Genomic DNA, 17,046 nt, shown 5'->3' with positions numbered 1-17,046 from the left:
TGCACCGCCATAGCGACGCGCACATTCGGGGCTTCGACACATCTGGGCGGCACACTGCGTCTTTAAGCTCCGCCAAATTAGCACCGCTGATCAAACTGTCGCTGTCCGGTGAGGGAGGTGCTGAAATCAGGAACGCGCTCCCTCTCTCCTTCTCCCCCCCTCCATCCATCCATCCATCCCCCCTTCTCTCTCTCTCTCTTTTCTCTCTCTCTCTCTCTCTGTCTGTTGCCGCCGACCGATCGACACTTGCAGCCATTTTACGCAGGACGAACCCAATCATGTCGTGAACGGAGCCTCCGCCGGTCACCTGGGCAGAGCCGAGCAGCCGGTGGTCGCACACAGGCAGGCGAGGAGGAGGCAGGAGGAGGAGGAGGAGGAGGAGGAGGTCCGGCCAAAATGGTGAAGAGGAAAAGCCTGGACGACAACGAGCCGGAGTGCGGGAAGGGAATACCGTTCCCCATCCAGACCTTCCTGTGGAGGCAAACCAGGTTAGTGATAACAGGTGTTGGTCAGCTGTGTGATCCCAACATGCGTCAAAAACAGACAGAATGAGGCTTTTATTATTATTATTATTATTATTTGCTAAGGTGTGAATGGATGTCACACCTGTAAAGCAAGAAAGTGGGCCAAATAAACACGAGTGGATGACTGCAGAGATTTTTTTATTTTTCTTAATCTCATGTTAATATTTCCTCCCTTCAGTGCATTTCTGCGTCCGAAGTTGGGCAAACAGTATGAAGCATCTTGCGTGGTAAGTCATTTCATAAATGCCATGTGCGTGATGAGCGCTTCCCACTAATCTCTTTTTACCTTAATGCACCTGCAAATCAAGTGAGCTCTTGATTTTACATTTGGCAAATTAGTTTTTCCCTCCTCCTCCTCCCCTCCTTTTGCTTCCTCCCATTACCCAAGAGCTAGACCTTTCATATCCATAATGACGCCTCTCCAGATCCCTTTGGATCCAAACAGAGCTGCCACTGTCTCTCCCACAGGCATCGCCTTGCTTGAGGCCATGTGGGACATTTAGATAGTCAAAGAAAGAGGCTTCAGTTCCCCCTCGCCTGACGTCTCTCTCTTCTCTCTCTGGCTGCGTCCCCAGTCTTTCGAGCGGGTGCTGGTGGAGAACAAGCTCCACGGGCTGTCGCCGGCCCTGTCGGAGGCCATCCAGAGCATCTCCCGCTGGGAGCTGGTCCAGGCGGCCTTGCCTCATGTGCTCCACTGCACCTCCATCCTGCTGTCGAACAGGAACAAGCTGGGTGAGGACACGTTTCAGCGCCGCTCCGAGCAATCGGGGTGACAGCCTCAAGCGGGTTGTCCTCTTTGGAGCTGATTGTTCTTCCAGTTTGACTTGGGAGCGCATCGACAAAAGGGAAATGTGTTCTTCTTATCTTAGCAGCTCAAACTGTAAAAGCTCAAATGTAAAGACAAGAATTAGACACATGGTTATTGATTCGTCTGCTGATTGTTTTCTCAGCCGATCGATTCTTTCGCGTGTAAAATGTCCAAAAAAACAAACAAAATACTGCAACACATGAACCAAAACGGACAAAAATCTTCAGTTTCAGAGCAGACAAGACAACAAAAAGCAGCAAATCTTTGTATCCTCGCAGCTAGAACCCGGCAGTGTCGTAGCTTTCTAGGAAATTTCCAAGGTGCTAGATCTTTAATAATACTGTTCGAGGCCATGTGATGCTTTAACTCGAGAGCCACTATCCTGCATGTTTCCCCTCTTCCAACACACCTGATTCACATGATCAGGATCGTTATCAGGCTTCTGCAGAGCTTGATGATGATCATTTGAATCAGGTGTGTTGGAAGAGGGGAACATCTAAAACATGCTGGATACTCGAGGACCAGGATTGGACACCCCTGGTATAAAGGGCCAAAAACGAGCTGTTCATTCATCACCTAAATGAGCAACACTCAGCGTTAACCCTCCTGTTAATTAGTTAATGTTGAGTACTGCTTGATCCGACCTTGAACCCTAAACGAAGCACCATTAACCCCTCGACCTTTAACCCCCCGTGCACAGGCCACCAGGACAAGCTGGGCGTGGCCGAGACCAAGCTGCTCCACACGCTCCACTGGATGCTGCTGGAGGCCGCCCAGGAGTGCAACCACGAGCCCAGCCTGGGCCACGGGTGGTCGGCCGGCAGCAGCAGCAGCGCCTTCCTGCAGCCCGTCGGGAACCAGGGCTCCTCCCCGGGAGCTCCGGGCTCCTGCTCCGGCTCGGCCCTGGGCGGCTCGGGGCCCCAGCACAGCGGCTCCCTGCTGGAGGAGGACGAGCACACTCGCACCAAGCTGTTCCACAAGAGCATGGCCACGGTGGAGCTGTTCGTGTTCCTGTTTGCGCCGCTCATCCACCGGATTAAGGTCCGTACCCGCTCATACAGAACAACTGAGCCGTGCGTTTGTGAAAGATGTTTGAGCATCTGCAAAAAGAACAATATATTGACGGGCAGGGAACCGATACCAAACCCTCCACCAGCTCCCCAACGCCTATTGATCTGTGTGTACAACGGCTCAGGTTACAGTACTCCGGGGATTGTTCTGTGTTTCCCAATTATTGTGGCTCCCGAGTGACAGTGTTGCAATTTGCTTCTTGTTTTGACCCTTGCTGTCGATTCAGGAGTCGGACCTGACCTTCCGACTGGCCAGCGGTCTGGTGATATGGCAGCCGATGTGGGAGCACCGGCAGCCTGACATCCCGGCCTTCACTGCCCTCATCAAGCCCGTCAGAAACATCGTGACAGGTAAAGAGAAATAACACTCTACAGCTCTGTTATTTTTATTTGCTCGTAATTAAGGCGTGTAATCTGTCTCAACAGCCAAGAGGAACTCCCCAGTCAACAACCAGTGCAGCCCCTGTGGGTCTGGCAACCCGGGCCCCATGGTGAGTTTTTAGCTCCGATCTGTTCAGATTTTGCCTCCCATGTTGATTGTGTTGAGGCTTCTTCCCCTCCTCTTTTCAATGTTCCCTCAGGGGACGGCTGCTAATATTCATTAGCCGTTCAGGAGCCTGGTTAGCCGGGTGGGGGGGGGGAGGTCGTGGCAGAAACCTCTGTTTATCTACCGATCTGCGCTATCTGTCCATCTCACAGGGCTTCCAGGTGGTTTGCGAAGCCGCCCAATCGGGCTCCTCCTCCCCCGCCGCCGGAGAGCAGAGCTGTCGTCGTGGTAACTCGATCGAGAAAGGCGGCCCTTCCCAACAACCCCCAGCGGTCAAAGGCCCCTCCAAGAAAAAGTGAGCACTCGTATTCAATTGCCACTCAGGGTAGTTAGCCTTGTTGATTTCTGATTTGTTGTGCTGAAGCATCCATTGTATTGAAGAGTGAGTTTCTTCTAACCAAAGAGATCAAAATAATCCACATGATTTCAATTAATTGCACCACAAACACAATTTGAAACGCACAGAAGTCAAATCATGCATCATTTGTGCAGCATCTTAGTGATCAACATATGATTTTTACTGCACACACTGCTTCCATAAATGAATAATTATTAAGCCAAGAAGCCAGCCGTGTGTTGAAGCAGTGCACAAGTGCAGTGATTTACAAGTGACCCGCACTGACACGGAGCCGGTGCCATCGTCTTGTTGACGGCTAAACATTTAGCCCTGCGGCACCGTCTGTCCAACACACTGCACGGCACAGCTCGCTCCACTAGCTCGCGAGGAGCTATATGAATAGCTCCTCCTTCCCCTGTGTAATGTGTTGCTCTGAGCAGTACCACACACACACACACACATTCAGAGCCCTCTTGTCTTGCTTCAGCATTTACAGACTCGTCTGACATTTGCCCACATAACCAGGGTAATTATGCGGAAGTAATGTGCTACATGTCTAATGCTGGCAGTGTCCCTGGCCTGGCGTGACACGGCCCGGCTTGATTTGGTCTGCCGACGGCAAGTCTGGCGTTGTCCTGCCAGGCTAAAGCTCAATCTGTTTGGCACGAACGGGGCACGTTTGACTCGCTGGGAGTCTGATTTTGTCAGTTTTGGTTAACTGAAAGCAGGCAAGCGTAGATGAAAATGACATCTTAAAGTTAAACCGGTTGAAAGATGCAGAGCGTCACCGGTTGGACACATTTGCTTCCTGTGCATGTGGGTGTTTATTGTTTGAAAGTTAATCCGTCGTCATCCTGAATCACCCGACCGGTGGGCTGAGAGAACGTTGAGAGGTTCACGAGCCATCCCAACTCACTCTGACAACCGAACGAGTCACTCCGACGCTCCTCCTGATCCCTCTGACAGCCAGCAACCGACTGAGAATCAAAATAAGCCTGAGACCCCTCCTCCACTTCCTCCCTCTCTCCCCCCCAAGCCAGTTACATCCTCACACACCCAAGCACCCAAGGGTTTTTGAGCAGTCACATGGCAATGCAGAGAGGAGAGATTTGTCCCTTCTGCACTCAGCAAGATGGATTAATTGCTTTCTTTTTATGTGCTTCATGTGTCTGTGGTGGGGAATTTGAAGATGCTGCGGGGTTGGGCTGACTGCAGGATTGGAGGAGAAGTGAGCTGAATGTGAATTAATCATGCAGCAAGGGAGATTTTTTTCTGACATTTGAAGGGGTTTGAAGTTGAAGCTGTTCACGTATTGATCGGCGAAGAGACGAGGCTGCAGAACTGGCTCACACCAGCGGGTTTCAGTCCAATAATCAAATTAAAATAGCCTCGGAATTCAATTAGTTCGCTCACGTCATCTCCCAGTTTATATCAGCTCCTCAACCTCCCGCACACACACACACCTCTGCGAGCGGATAAGATCACATCCGGCGTCGGTTCCTGTGATTAATGCAGCTTACTCATCCCGTGGCACCGCAAAACCCCGCCGCCTCTCCGAGCGCTGCTGATGCTGAGGCAGTTTCCATGGCAACCGCTGGCTGGCTGCTGCATCCCTCCTACCGCATGGAGTCGGGGGGCTGGGCCGCTCGCCTCTCTCGGATGGCCCGGGGTGTGCTGTCGTCACTCGGTCTCCGTGGCAACCTGACACAACAGCGGCAGGCAGGAGTGTGTGTCTGTGTGTGTGTGTGTGTGCGCGCCGGCTAGACAGTGAAACATGATACAGCCTCCTTCTGCTGTCCGCTCTCAAAGTGATTCATGTAGGTATCGACCATCTCTTCCTGCTCCATTTATTACGACGGGCAAGATTAAATGCCTCGCTCTGTGCCCCCCCTTCTCTCGCTCTCCCTCTTATGGTATCAATATGTTCCTCCACAGTTTTGCAGCGGTCTATACGCTCTGCAGCTCGCCAAACCGCTGACCTTCATTCCAGCTTATTTATAGTGGACTCACGTAGGCTTAGGCTCCCTCTCTCTCCCTGCTGCTCTCCCGATGATGCTGAAGGGGGGCTCTGCCCTTGTTTACCATCCTCCTTTGATGCATTATTAATGAAGCAGTGTGGCGGGAGTTGATGACAGGCTAATGTAACTGGAGCGGCCACGATATAGTGTAATTGTTGTGTTAACAGTTGGGTGACAGCACATCGGGAAAAAAAACAAACAAAAAAACATGCCGAATGCTCTGGTATGAGTTGCATTTTGGCAATCTTTTCATTATCCTCGATTTGTTCGGCGGCTGGCTATAATGAAGCTGCAGCCTCTTAATTGCTTCTATTCTCTGCCTTAAATCAATTTGTGTCTTTTCCTTCCATCCCTGCCATTTCTCAACCTCTGCTTCCATATCTGCTGTTTTTTTTTCCTCCCTTCATGTCATTTCTTTTCCACTTTTATACACACGTACAGCAGCAATGAGGTACCAGTCATGTCGCCACTGATGTAAAGCGACTTTGAACATCTATTGGAGATATTAGAACGCTAATTTTAATGATTTCAAACTATCCCGGTCTCTCCTTCCAGAACATCCGCCCCCGCCGGCCTGCCGGCGTCTCTGGCCCAGCGAGCGCGCTACGCCACCTACTTCGACGTGGCGGTGCTGCGCTGCCTGCTGCAGCCGCACTGGACCGAGGAGGGCGTGCACTGGGCCCTGATGTACTACCTGCAGCGCCTGAGGCAGATCCTGGAGGAGAGGCCCGAACGCCCCCCGGAGCCGCTGGTCACGCCTCTGCCACGGCCGCGCAGCAGCTCCATGGTGGCCGCGACGCCCTCGTTGGTCAACACCCACAAGACTCAGGTAAAGCAGACGAAATATGCACTTGATTAGTGCTTTTTTTTGGGTACATTTCTACAATTTTGCAGACGCTTTTATCCAAAATGACGTACATCTGAGAGCAGATACAACACAAGCAAGGATCTAGTCAGGAGAGAACAGTCTAGATAAGTGGCATAAGCTTCCAGAAAAACCTCCAGTTAAGGACACAGTCATATTTCTGTGGGTAGGCTGTTTATGCTGCTCTGTTTTTCAGGACATGAGCCTGAAATGTAACGAAGAGGGAAAATCTCTGAGCACCGAGACCTTCGCCAAAGTGTCCCTGACTAACCTCCGTCGACAGGCAGTCCCCGATTTGTCCTCCGACTTGGGCATGAACATCTTCAAGAAGGTCAGATTCTGACATCCAGATGGCCCCTTGAACACACTAATATGTTAATTGTGTTGTGATCAGGTTAAAATCCAATCAGCAGAACGTATTAGATGAGGACGAAAATGACCAAAAAAATTGATTCGTTTCCAGATTTAATTAGCGACAGGATTTGTTTCAGTTTAAGAACCGGCGCGAGGACCGGGAGAGAAAGGGCTCCATCCCCTTCCACCACACGGGAAAGAAGCGCCAGCGTCGCATGGGGGTCCCCTTCCTGCTGCACGAGGACCACCTGGACGTGTCGCCCACCCGCAGCACCTTCTCCTTCGGGAGCTTCTCGGGCCTGGGCGACGACCGGCGGGCTCTGGACCGCGGGGGCTGGCAGGCCACCATCATGGGTAGGCAGAGTGGTTATGTTTGGCAGCCTTGATTCCCCTCCGCTAGGCTTTGGTGAGTCAGAGGATTCAGTCCGGCTGTCAGCTAGTGAATTAGGTCGGTTCATTAACATTGGTATTTGCTGAGAAGTGTGATTAAAATTCGCTCAAGGCCGGAAGACTTTTTTTTTATTACTATCCAGAGTTAGTGACTTTCTAAAGCTTCATTCCCATGAACCTGCTGAACCCTTTAGCTGCTTTAAATGACTTCTTTTTGCACAGTGGCTGTCATAATATATAATTATGAGAAATCCCATCCAGTGTGCAGCTTGTCCAGTTTGCTTTGCTTGATCTTAACTGTCATATTGTTCCAATGGGCTCGACGTCTGTGTGGTTTTTTTGACCTGAAAACGCAGTTATTTGTCGCGTTGCGTTGCAGGCAAATTCACACGGAGAGGCAGCACGGATACAGCTGCCGACGCCGACAGCCTGAGTGCCAAACACTCCCATTCCCACCACTCCCTGCTCCGAGACATGCCCGACCACTCCAACAGCCACAGCGATAACACTGTCAAAGAAGGTAAGGGCGGAAAGCATTTAGTTGGATTGATCTAGTTCAGAGCAAGCCATGACAAAAAAAATAGAGCAAGAAGTTCCAAACGATGCAGCCGGATTTGCAAACTTTCTCATCTCACTGATTTGTCCATTCAATACCCAACAAATCAAAAGAACACCGAGGATGTTACTCAGAGTTGCAGCCATTTTTTCTGACAAAACATCCAGATTACATCCAGCACACATCAGTGACTTATTTCAAAGGTGAAAATAACAGCTCATCCAGAAGGCAGCAGAGTGTAAGAGTAACGCCCCACGAGCGCTTTTCATGAAAACTACATTAAATTAGGCAAATGCTGATCTATTAGCTTACAACAAAGGAGGGACGGAGGCTTCTGGCTCCACTGAGGCCCGCCGAGCAGAGCAGAGCAGAAATAGGACAGCATTACGTAACAGCAGTATTGTTGTGACAATGCTCATTTACACTCGAACAGGAGCTTCGGTCTCAGCTTCACACCGCATGTGTGAAGTTTGGTGAGAAATGATGATAAAATACAAAACAGTGCTGATTCTGACATGATATGTAGAAAAAAAACAGAACTTACATGTGTGCTGCGTACATTTCATGTGAACCTAAAACTGTATGATTGTAGATTTTTTATTTTTTTTGGGTGGATAGAAAAAAAAAAAAGTGCAGAAATCTGATTTGCTGTATTTAGCAGACATGGATGCAGAGATTTGACCAAAACATGTAGCTGGTAAACAAATGTGACACCTAAACTAAAATCTAAGAATTAAATGGCCTTACAAATCTTCTTTTTTTTTTTGTTTTAAGCAAGGTGTACTTAAACCTCAAGTTCTTCTTTATTTCCCAGATTTTGTAACTTGACACTTCATTAAGACTCATATTAATCTTTAAAGCCTCAAACTAAGTACATAAAACATCTAATATTCGCTACAGGAGCAATGTTTGAACATCAAATTTTGTTGTTTTACCTTCAACTTTATTTAGAATATGCACACAGCAAGGTGGAAGCTTTAAAACATTTAAACCAAGAAAATAAAAAAATAGAAAACACGCTGCACAATTCTTCTTTAGTACATTTCTTCATTAACTTAATGTTTTAATTTGTGTTCATGAGGGTGGTGACCATTGAGTTCTAATTTTTGCTCTAAAATGACATTATTTCAGACTTGAATTTGTCTTGGAGTCAGGCAACACACAAAGCACAGAAAATACACAATCAAGGCATATGTGGGAAAGAGAAATAAAAGCCGTCATACAAGCAAATGTTAAGACAGCCAAACATAAAACCTGTAGTGCAGCATTCTCATCATCGAATCTAATCATCAGTGGTTTAAACAATCGTAGACTTCAGGCAGTTTAGGGTTCTCGTACCAATAAAAGATCTGGAGTCGACATAAGACACGACAGAAGCACCACACCATCACCTCTAATCAGCATCTATGAAAACATTCCCTCCTCTGTCGTCTGCAGTTCGATCTCAGATCTCCACCATCACCATGGCGGCGTTCAACACGACGGTGGCGTCCTTCAACGTGGGCTACGCCGACTTCTTCACCGAGCACATGAAGAAGATCTGCAATCCCGTGGCCGTGCCCGAGATCCCCGTGGAGCCGCTGGCCTGCGCCAACCTGCCGCGCAGCCTCACCGACTCCTGCATCAACTACTCCTGTCTGGAGGAAGGGGAGAACATCGAGGGGACCAATAACTTTGTGCTGAAAAATGGCATGTTGGACCTCACCGTGAGTGACTTTACTGATCCCTGATACAGCTGTTAGAACCTGTGGCCTTCTCTGCTGCTTTACTAATCAAAAACAGATCTGATGCCTCCGTTTTTCATAATATCTTGCATATTAAAAATGCAATAAATGTGTTTTGTTGGTTGGACAACACACGATACAGACGATATCTTATCTATTTTTCCTCCCTCCCTCTTGTAATTCAGGCTGTCTTGCGGGCTCTTTACGCCGTCCTCAGCCACGACATCAGCTCCAGGATCTGCGACGTGGCCCTCAACATCATCGACTGCCTGCTGCAGCTGGGCGTGGTGCCCGGCATGGGCAAGAAGCTGTCCAAGCCCGACAACAAGGAGAACCAGGAGGCTCGAGGCAAAGACGGGTCCGGGCAGGGCCTCGGAGGAGGCGCCCAGGGAGGCGGGCCGATCTCGGGGGCAGGTGGAGGAGGCGATGGAGGTGGAGGCGGAGGAGGAGGGGGAAGTGGCGGCGGGAGTGGACAGGGGAGCAAGGATGATGTGAAAAATAATAAGGATAATGATAAAAAGGTGTGTTTGAGTTGTACATTGGAGGAGGTTGGTGCCAAAGTGGGTCAAACCACTTTTATAGAAAAATGGGGTCCAAATGTTGTGTTGCTAAAAAAGAATCCTGGTTGTTGGAGGAGCCATTATGTGCATCCGAAGATGTTTCAACCCTGTCCAGAGATAGAAACAGCTGCTCTGTGATGACTTAAGTTTTAATGTTGCCTTTCCTTTTGCTGAAGGCCAAAGCGGGTCGTACCACTTTTTGTACTTTTTGAGAAACAAACTGATTCAAGGTTTGTCTCGCTAAGCAGCATTGAAAAGTTCACATCATAAGGAACTAGAGATACTTTGAGGACCATGGGGTAGAAATAGATGCTTGGTGGTGGTTCATTAAGTTTTTATTTTACCTACCAGTTGCGTTTTCACGGGGCTCGTCCGCCATCTTGAATCGCAAACACGTGCAACTACCTCCAATCGATTCCTGTGTCTTGCCCAGTTTGCCACTACATTGTCATGCCAAAACCACTTCAAAGTCCCATTGTGACATTACTAGTGGGCTGTTGGTTGGACCACTTTGCCCCAAACTAGTAGACCATAAACACTCTACTTTGGGTTTGTTGTGGTTTGACCCTCTTTGGCGCTGAACCCCTCATTTAGTCGAAATGTGTCCAATGTCTAAATGTATCATCCATAAACTCCTGTGTGTGTTTCTCCAGGAAGAGGTCTCTGGCCTCAGCGCCCACCGCCTGGCTTTGACCATGCTGATAAAGATAGTCAAGTCTCTGGGCTGCGCTTACGGCTGCGGCGAGGGGCATCGCGGACTATCGGGAGATCGCCTCAGGATGCAGGTCAAACTCTTTTCCCAACGCTCGTCTGTGCATATTGGCAGTTTCAACACAGTTTGACACGTATTCATTTTGTATTAATTGTTAACTGCACTTCTTCTTCGGTGTCATAAAAGTTTCGCGAAACTGAAGAAAACCCTGCAAAGATGCTGCAGTGCTATTTTAATGCGGATCAATGACCTTTATGAGACAAACAAAATCTTGACAGTCATAGAAATCAATAAAAACTGATTAAAATAGCACATCCTGTACTACAACCGAATCAGATCAGCTTCTACATAAAGTGACTTCCTCAATCTGTTCCCTTTCAGGCCCAGAACTGCCTGACGAACCTGTACAAGCTGGACAAGCTGCAGTTTCGCCAGACAATGCGCGAGTACGTCAACAAAGACTCCCTCAATAACATTGTGGACTTCCTGCATGCACTGCTGGGCTTCTGCATGGAGCCCATCACTGACAGTAAGTGCACTCACACAGTGGTGCGTGTGAGTGGGATGCACACCCGAACAGACGACTTTCTCACATGCAACAAATGCAGAACCAGGGTGACTCTGGAAACAGCGCCGGTTTCGAAATGCTTGTACCAATCAGATCAAGGGCTGCAGCCCCTACAGTTACTTATTCAGCCAATCAATTAATCGTTTAGTCTTCAAATGTCAATACAAAACTAAACAAGTTCACGACCCCGCTAGCAGCTCAACAGCGCTATGACGCAATGCTAACATGCTACTGTTTAGCAGGTACCGTGCCGCTAGCATGTTTACCATCAAGTTTATTGTTTGCATGCTAATGTGTTGGCGCCTCGTCGCGAACGAATACCTGCAGAACATTCCCATCAGCTTCAGCTGCTCTCGTGCTAATGAGCGAGCATTTGCATGCCAACAAACGGAGATACTGAACATGCTAACATTAGCCGATTCTAAGCATCAGCATGTTGGCATCGTCGCAGCGAGCATGTTAGCATCCTGGACTGATTCAGACTTTCACCTGAGGATTGTAGTGAAGACTTAGATGGTTAAGGTGAATAGATTTTTACCGGCTAATGATGCCACACATCTTCCATCACAGCACAAAACTACAACCAGTACTCATATTTATGAAGCAATAGCAATAAACTTTCTGATAAATGGCTTAAACGATTAATTGATTTTCTATGCAGATGATGGCTAATTGATTAATTGTTCCAGCAGTACACTCAAGCAAACTGGTATGTTTTTTCTAATCAAGCCTATATCACACTCAGAGGTCGAAGAGTAGAGCATAAAAAGACAATTGGTGTCAAAGCTGAATTGTCCTGCGGCTGTCTCACCCCGCACTTCGACTTTTTTGCATTCCAGCGCTACCTCTTTTTTATATATATCTGTTTTTTTTCCCTTTCCTCCTTCCACTCGTCTCCGCTCGTCCCTTGTTGTCGTCCTCCTCCTCCTTGCCTCCATCCTCCTTTCTTTTTTTTCCCTCCTCCTCCTCCATCCACCTCAACGAGCTGAATCCTTACCTTCCTCTACTCACTCATCCATTCTGTACACTTGCCAATCCAGAGCTTTGCCCATTCACATCTCTGCTCAATCAGCGGTTGGATTCGCTGAGCATTGAGACACATTGTACATGCCAATTCAGTTTTGCATTGAAATTCTTAAAAATACGGTGTAATTGGCAAGTTACTGAACCGATGAGTGTTTTGATTCCGAAAGTGAACAGGGCACCTTGTTTAGTTTTGGGTGTGTGTTATTTTTGAGTCGTCTTTGTGTGTTTGTGTGTGTGTCTCGGGTTCACCTCTTTTACCCGGAGGTGGGGTGCCTCGTCCTTTCTGACACCGCCTACATGTCTGTGCTGGCCTGATGTCAATCAACTTGTGCCCCGCCTCTTTTCTCTTTGCAGAGTACGGCAGTGCAGGTGAGAGGTCCAGGAGGGCGAAAAAAAGAAACATCGGTAGATACACATGATCAATAACAGTCAATGATAACCGCTATATAAGATGATCACACCCACCTGATCAGACCCTTCCCTAGGCACCGCTTCCATCGCTGCAACCCTCACTCTGTCCGAAAAAAAGTGACAAACTCGCCTGCGACATCCTCAAATTTAGCCTTGAATGTCTGAATCTGGCTGATGTATTTTAAGCTTCATCTAACTGGACCAAGAGAATAAGGCCCCTACTGTATGTTATTTTAAAAGCAGGCCTTAGTCACTTGCATGTATTCCTTATTCCCTACCCAGAATCCTTTTCAGTTTGCTTCTTCCCCATATGCTTTATGAACCCCTTTCCTTTGCCCCCCCAACCCTCCCCTACTCCTTCCCTGTTGTATGGGCTCGCTGTTTTTTTTTTTATTACTCTGGTCAATAATGTTCTCTAAACCAACCCCCCGTGTGATCCGTGGTCTCTCTCTCCTACCTCCGTTGTCGCTTCCAGACAAGGCGGGCTTCGGGAACAACTTCACCACGGGGGACAACAAGTCGGTGGCCCAGAACATGGAGGCGGTGGTGGTGGGCTGCATGTTCAAGTCGCTCATCACCCGCTGCGCCTCCACCACACACGAGCTGCACAGCCCGGAGAACCTGGTGAGTGGTGAGAGAGATAATCCTCCACGTCTGCCTGTTTATTTTTGTCAGTTTCTCATTTAAGTTGAAGCTGAATCAAGGAGGATTAATTCTGTACTGAGCCTAAAAAAAGAACAGTTAGTCAACCTTTTGTCTATTTGCTTTTCTCTTGCCCTTACTTTTTGGACAAAAGTCTTTCTGTTTTATTCTGTGGAACCACTGATCCCTCTTGCAGAAATCTGGAGCAGTCTTAATATTCTGTTGAAATGCACAAGAGCATCCTCCATCTATTGCACACAGCTTCTAAATGCCTTTTCATATCGTCAGCAGGAGCGCTCTAAAGTGTTCCTTGGCAGATTCTCTACAAGACAGTCCCCGTCTTTCATCGAGACATTTATAACTTTCCTTTTGTACCTGACGCGAAAAGATCTAAATCATAGTTTTTAAGTCAGACACGGGCGTGTTTGTGCGACGTCCTTCGAACCACGAAGGCAGTTTACTGATTCACATCATGAACATGCATTAGAGCAGAGTCTAAAACATAATCAAGATGATAAATTAACAAAATATACAAACAAATCAGTGCAGAAAAATTTATTGAGTTTCATTGCTCATTGAAACCTACCATAAGAGGATAATAACAAATGAAAACACTTGTCTTTACTGAGAATAAATATCCACTGTAGTCATGCTTTCATCAAGATAATTACTTAAATGTCAATATATGTTAACGTTTGTATTTTTAGCATTTTCCTCATCATATCATAAATCTTGCTCGTGTTTATCTGCAGTTGAATTTTTTCCTCCTTAGCACAAGATTAAAGAGAAATGCAAAGGTAATTAGTTATAGCAACATGAATACAGTAATGTTAGCTTGCAAGCTAAAGCTATAAAGTCATTTTATTCAATTATAATCAAATCAAACTTTATTTATATCGCACTTCTCATACAATAGCGCAAAGTGTTTTGCTGGATTTAAAAACAAGAAAACCCACCATGTACACACATGGACAAAATTGTTGGTCCCCCTCGTTAATGAAAAAAAAAAAAAGAAACATGAGTATATATATATTTTTTTTTAAATAATTCTGCTAAACCACGGTTCAAAAGCAATGTCTGATTTTCATTGGTTAATTTTCATAGAATTTTTATTTATTATTACTTTTGTCAGATTCAAGTTATTTCTGTGGGTTTTTCTTTCATTAATTGAGGGCGACCAACAGTTTTGTCCACATGTGTACATGTATGGCTTCATCTACACACACACACACACACTCATACACACTCTCACCACTGACTGTAGGAAAACAGACACTCATTCACACATTTGTAATTTTAAGTGCAATGCTATGTAAACAATTAGCAGTTAAGTGCCATTATTATTATTAAAATGACCTGCTGGTGTGAAAATACAAACCTCAGTTTACTTATAAAATGAAAAACAGAGTCAAAATGGGCTTCAGCGCTGACCTAGATTTGTTATCTGAGTTCACATAAATCAAAAATTATTCTCAAACGCCGCGTGCATCCTGAGTAGGTCTGCTTGGACCGCTCCTCTGGAAGCACTGAAGCGCCGTGGCCTCTCCGCGGTGCCTGGAACGCCTTGAGGCTGGCATGACTGGAGAGTACGTTGGCGGAAGATGACACACTTTTCAGAGCAGGCTTTATTATGGCACCGAATCAGAGGCCACCCACTCACAAGCTGGAGACGGTGCCTCGATAAACTCCAGCCTGCTCCTTCACGCCACACACACACACATCTACACGCTGTTCGAAGCGTGATGCTGTCGGTTTTTCTTTGTGTTTTTCTTCTTCCTCTGACACCCTCGCTCTCACTTTGCTTGTCGTCCTCCCTCCCCTCCCGCTCAGGGTCTGTACTGTGACATTCGCCAGCTGGTGCAGTTTATTAAGGAGGCCCATGGAAACGTGTTCCGCCGGGTGGCACTGAGCGCGCTCCTGGACAGCGCCGAGAAGGTCACCACCACCAAGAAACCCGAGGAGAAGGAGGAGACCAAACAGCCCGGACCCAAGAGGTAGTGGCCAATCAGTGGCCTAATTAGCATATCATTTTTCTCCAATTATAAAACAAGCAATAACTGTTGAAGCATCCTCGAGGTTGGACTTCCTCCCCATTACAAGCATTTCTCTGAAGATTTCTCCCTTTCTGACAAATCAGAGCTTCTCATCACTGCTTGACTTTTTGTTTTTATTTTTTCTGTCCTGTCTGCATCTGTTTTACTCGCTTGAGTGACTGATTTGATGTCCTTGTTTTTGAAAAGAACGTGGCTGTAGCACATCTGCCAGGAGCCGAAAGACTTTTGTTTTATTCCCGAGTTTGGGTGAATAAAACTAGTTTGGCTTTTCGGCTATGGATGGGGGTTGTGATTGCTGCTTTGAATTGGCAGCGTGCTACATCCACGTCCTCTGCTCGTCCACTGGATTTGTCAGAGCAGTCTGTGGTTACAAGCTAGCACCAGTCGCAGTTTGAATGAAAACAAATGCAGAGCGGCAGAAGCGAAAAAAAACCAAGACAGCTCAGTCGGTGTCTCGATCACATGGCCTGTGTCTGTGTGTTGGGGTTGTGTGTGCGCGCAGGTCAGAGGCGGGTGTGTCCGGGGAGAAGGGTCAGGTGTCCAGTGCTGCAGATGAGTGTCGCAGCTACATCTCCAGTAGACCCCCCCAGACACCCGAACAGTGAGTGTCCACCCCTCACAGCATCTCCATATAGCACCATCTGAGCCCAGCTGCCATTTCTCTGCTCAAAATAGGAAAAAAAAACCAAAACATCCTGTTGCTTCTTCTTCTCCCCTCCTCCTTTAATAAAGAACAGGCGCTAAATGTTCTCCTCAAACCTTCTATTCCTTCTCGTCCCCTTTTTCTGTAAACGCAGCGAAGAGCAGATCCCGGGCGCTCTGCTGGGCAGGAAGGACTTCTGGAGGAAGATGTTCAAGTCGCAGAGCGCCGCCAGCGACACCAGCAGCCAGTCGGAGCAGGACACCTCGGAGTGCACCACCGCGCACTCCGGCACCACCACCGACCGGCGCTCTCGGTCCCGGTCCCGTCGCATTTCGCTTCGCAAGAAACTGAAGCTGCCTATAGGTAAGATGGGGGTTGGTATTCAACCTCTAAAAGATAAGGTTTGCATTCATTTTTCTGAGTCTAAACATTACCGCTTGTCAGTGCACTTACACAAATATATATGTGTGCAAGTACAACTCCTGTGATTAAAAGGTTTGATATGTTTTAAATGAATCTAAACGTAGAAAATCAACAATAGATTCTGATTTCAAGATCTTGTGCACCAGTTGTTCGACTCCCTAACGCATGATGAGCGTTGAACTTTATGTTAGATGCTTTCAATCAAAAATACTACATATGCTCGACCCTAAAGGACACATTTGAAGAGTTAATTTGCAAAAACAGATCACTTCATCTTCACAAACCCTCAGAAAACCCGCTTTTCAATCAAACTTAAGCTATTTTCGTCGTGTCAAATCCACTCAACTCCATTTTAACTGCTATTATCTCAAGCAAACAACAAATAAAAATAAGTTTTCTGAAAATCTACAACCATGGAGTGAACTGTTTTTGCAAATTACCTCTTCATTTGTCCTCTTAGAAATGATCCTTTGCCATGTCCCTGACCATATCTCATTGCATCTGATGTCACTTGCTAACATGATGTGTTTTGTATGTCCAACATTGTAACACTGCCCGCCGCCAGGCCGAGTCACTTCATCTCTTTGGTCTGTTTTGTGCTCCTTCTTTTGTGCCTTTAGCGTGCCGTCGGACCGTTCGCCTACCGCTCACTCTCTCTGTCCTACGTATGTGGATGTAGAGCCATCTTCATACAGTGTTGGTGTCCTGTCTGTTTGTGTGGCTCGTCTCACACGGTGTGCGCCGTGTTCCAGACCTGGGTCAAATTGTATTTGCAAATCGGGAGCTGCCTCAGAAACAAAAAGAGCGACACAGC

The 17,046-nt window shown here is 47.2% G+C and overlaps 1 protein-coding gene across 1 annotated transcript in view; it reads left to right on the top strand.

The window, feature by feature from the left end:
• The first annotated feature begins 396 nt into the window (after positions 1–396).
• unc80 (unc-80 homolog (C. elegans)) overlaps positions 397–17,046 on the top strand; it is a 52,934-nt gene continuing 36,284 nt past the window's right edge. Inside the window, exons 1-19 of the mRNA XM_008282736.1 lie at positions 397–488; positions 703–751; positions 1,100–1,256; positions 2,033–2,373; positions 2,630–2,753; positions 2,829–2,893; positions 3,102–3,244; positions 5,860–6,133; positions 6,366–6,500; positions 6,661–6,877; positions 7,293–7,433; positions 8,907–9,175; positions 9,379–9,714; positions 10,407–10,538; positions 10,847–10,994; positions 12,946–13,094; positions 14,943–15,106; positions 15,669–15,767; positions 15,964–16,251. Coding sequence (XP_008280958.1) covers positions 397–488; positions 703–751; positions 1,100–1,256; positions 2,033–2,373; positions 2,630–2,753; positions 2,829–2,893; positions 3,102–3,244; positions 5,860–6,133; positions 6,366–6,500; positions 6,661–6,877; positions 7,293–7,433; positions 8,907–9,175; positions 9,379–9,714; positions 10,407–10,538; positions 10,847–10,994; positions 12,946–13,094; positions 14,943–15,106; positions 15,669–15,767; positions 15,964–16,251 — 3,323 coding nt within the window. The remainder of the gene's footprint in view (positions 489–702; positions 752–1,099; positions 1,257–2,032; positions 2,374–2,629; positions 2,754–2,828; positions 2,894–3,101; positions 3,245–5,859; positions 6,134–6,365; positions 6,501–6,660; positions 6,878–7,292; positions 7,434–8,906; positions 9,176–9,378; positions 9,715–10,406; positions 10,539–10,846; positions 10,995–12,945; positions 13,095–14,942; positions 15,107–15,668; positions 15,768–15,963; positions 16,252–17,046) is intronic.

This window comes from Stegastes partitus, unplaced genomic scaffold, assembly GCF_000690725.1.
Source record: "Stegastes partitus isolate 25-593 unplaced genomic scaffold, Stegastes_partitus-1.0.2 Scaffold284, whole genome shotgun sequence".
NCBI lineage: Eukaryota > Metazoa > Chordata > Actinopteri > Pomacentridae > Stegastes > Stegastes partitus.
Note: the sequence above shows the minus strand (reverse complement) of the source record. Positions and strands in the feature narration are given on the sequence as shown.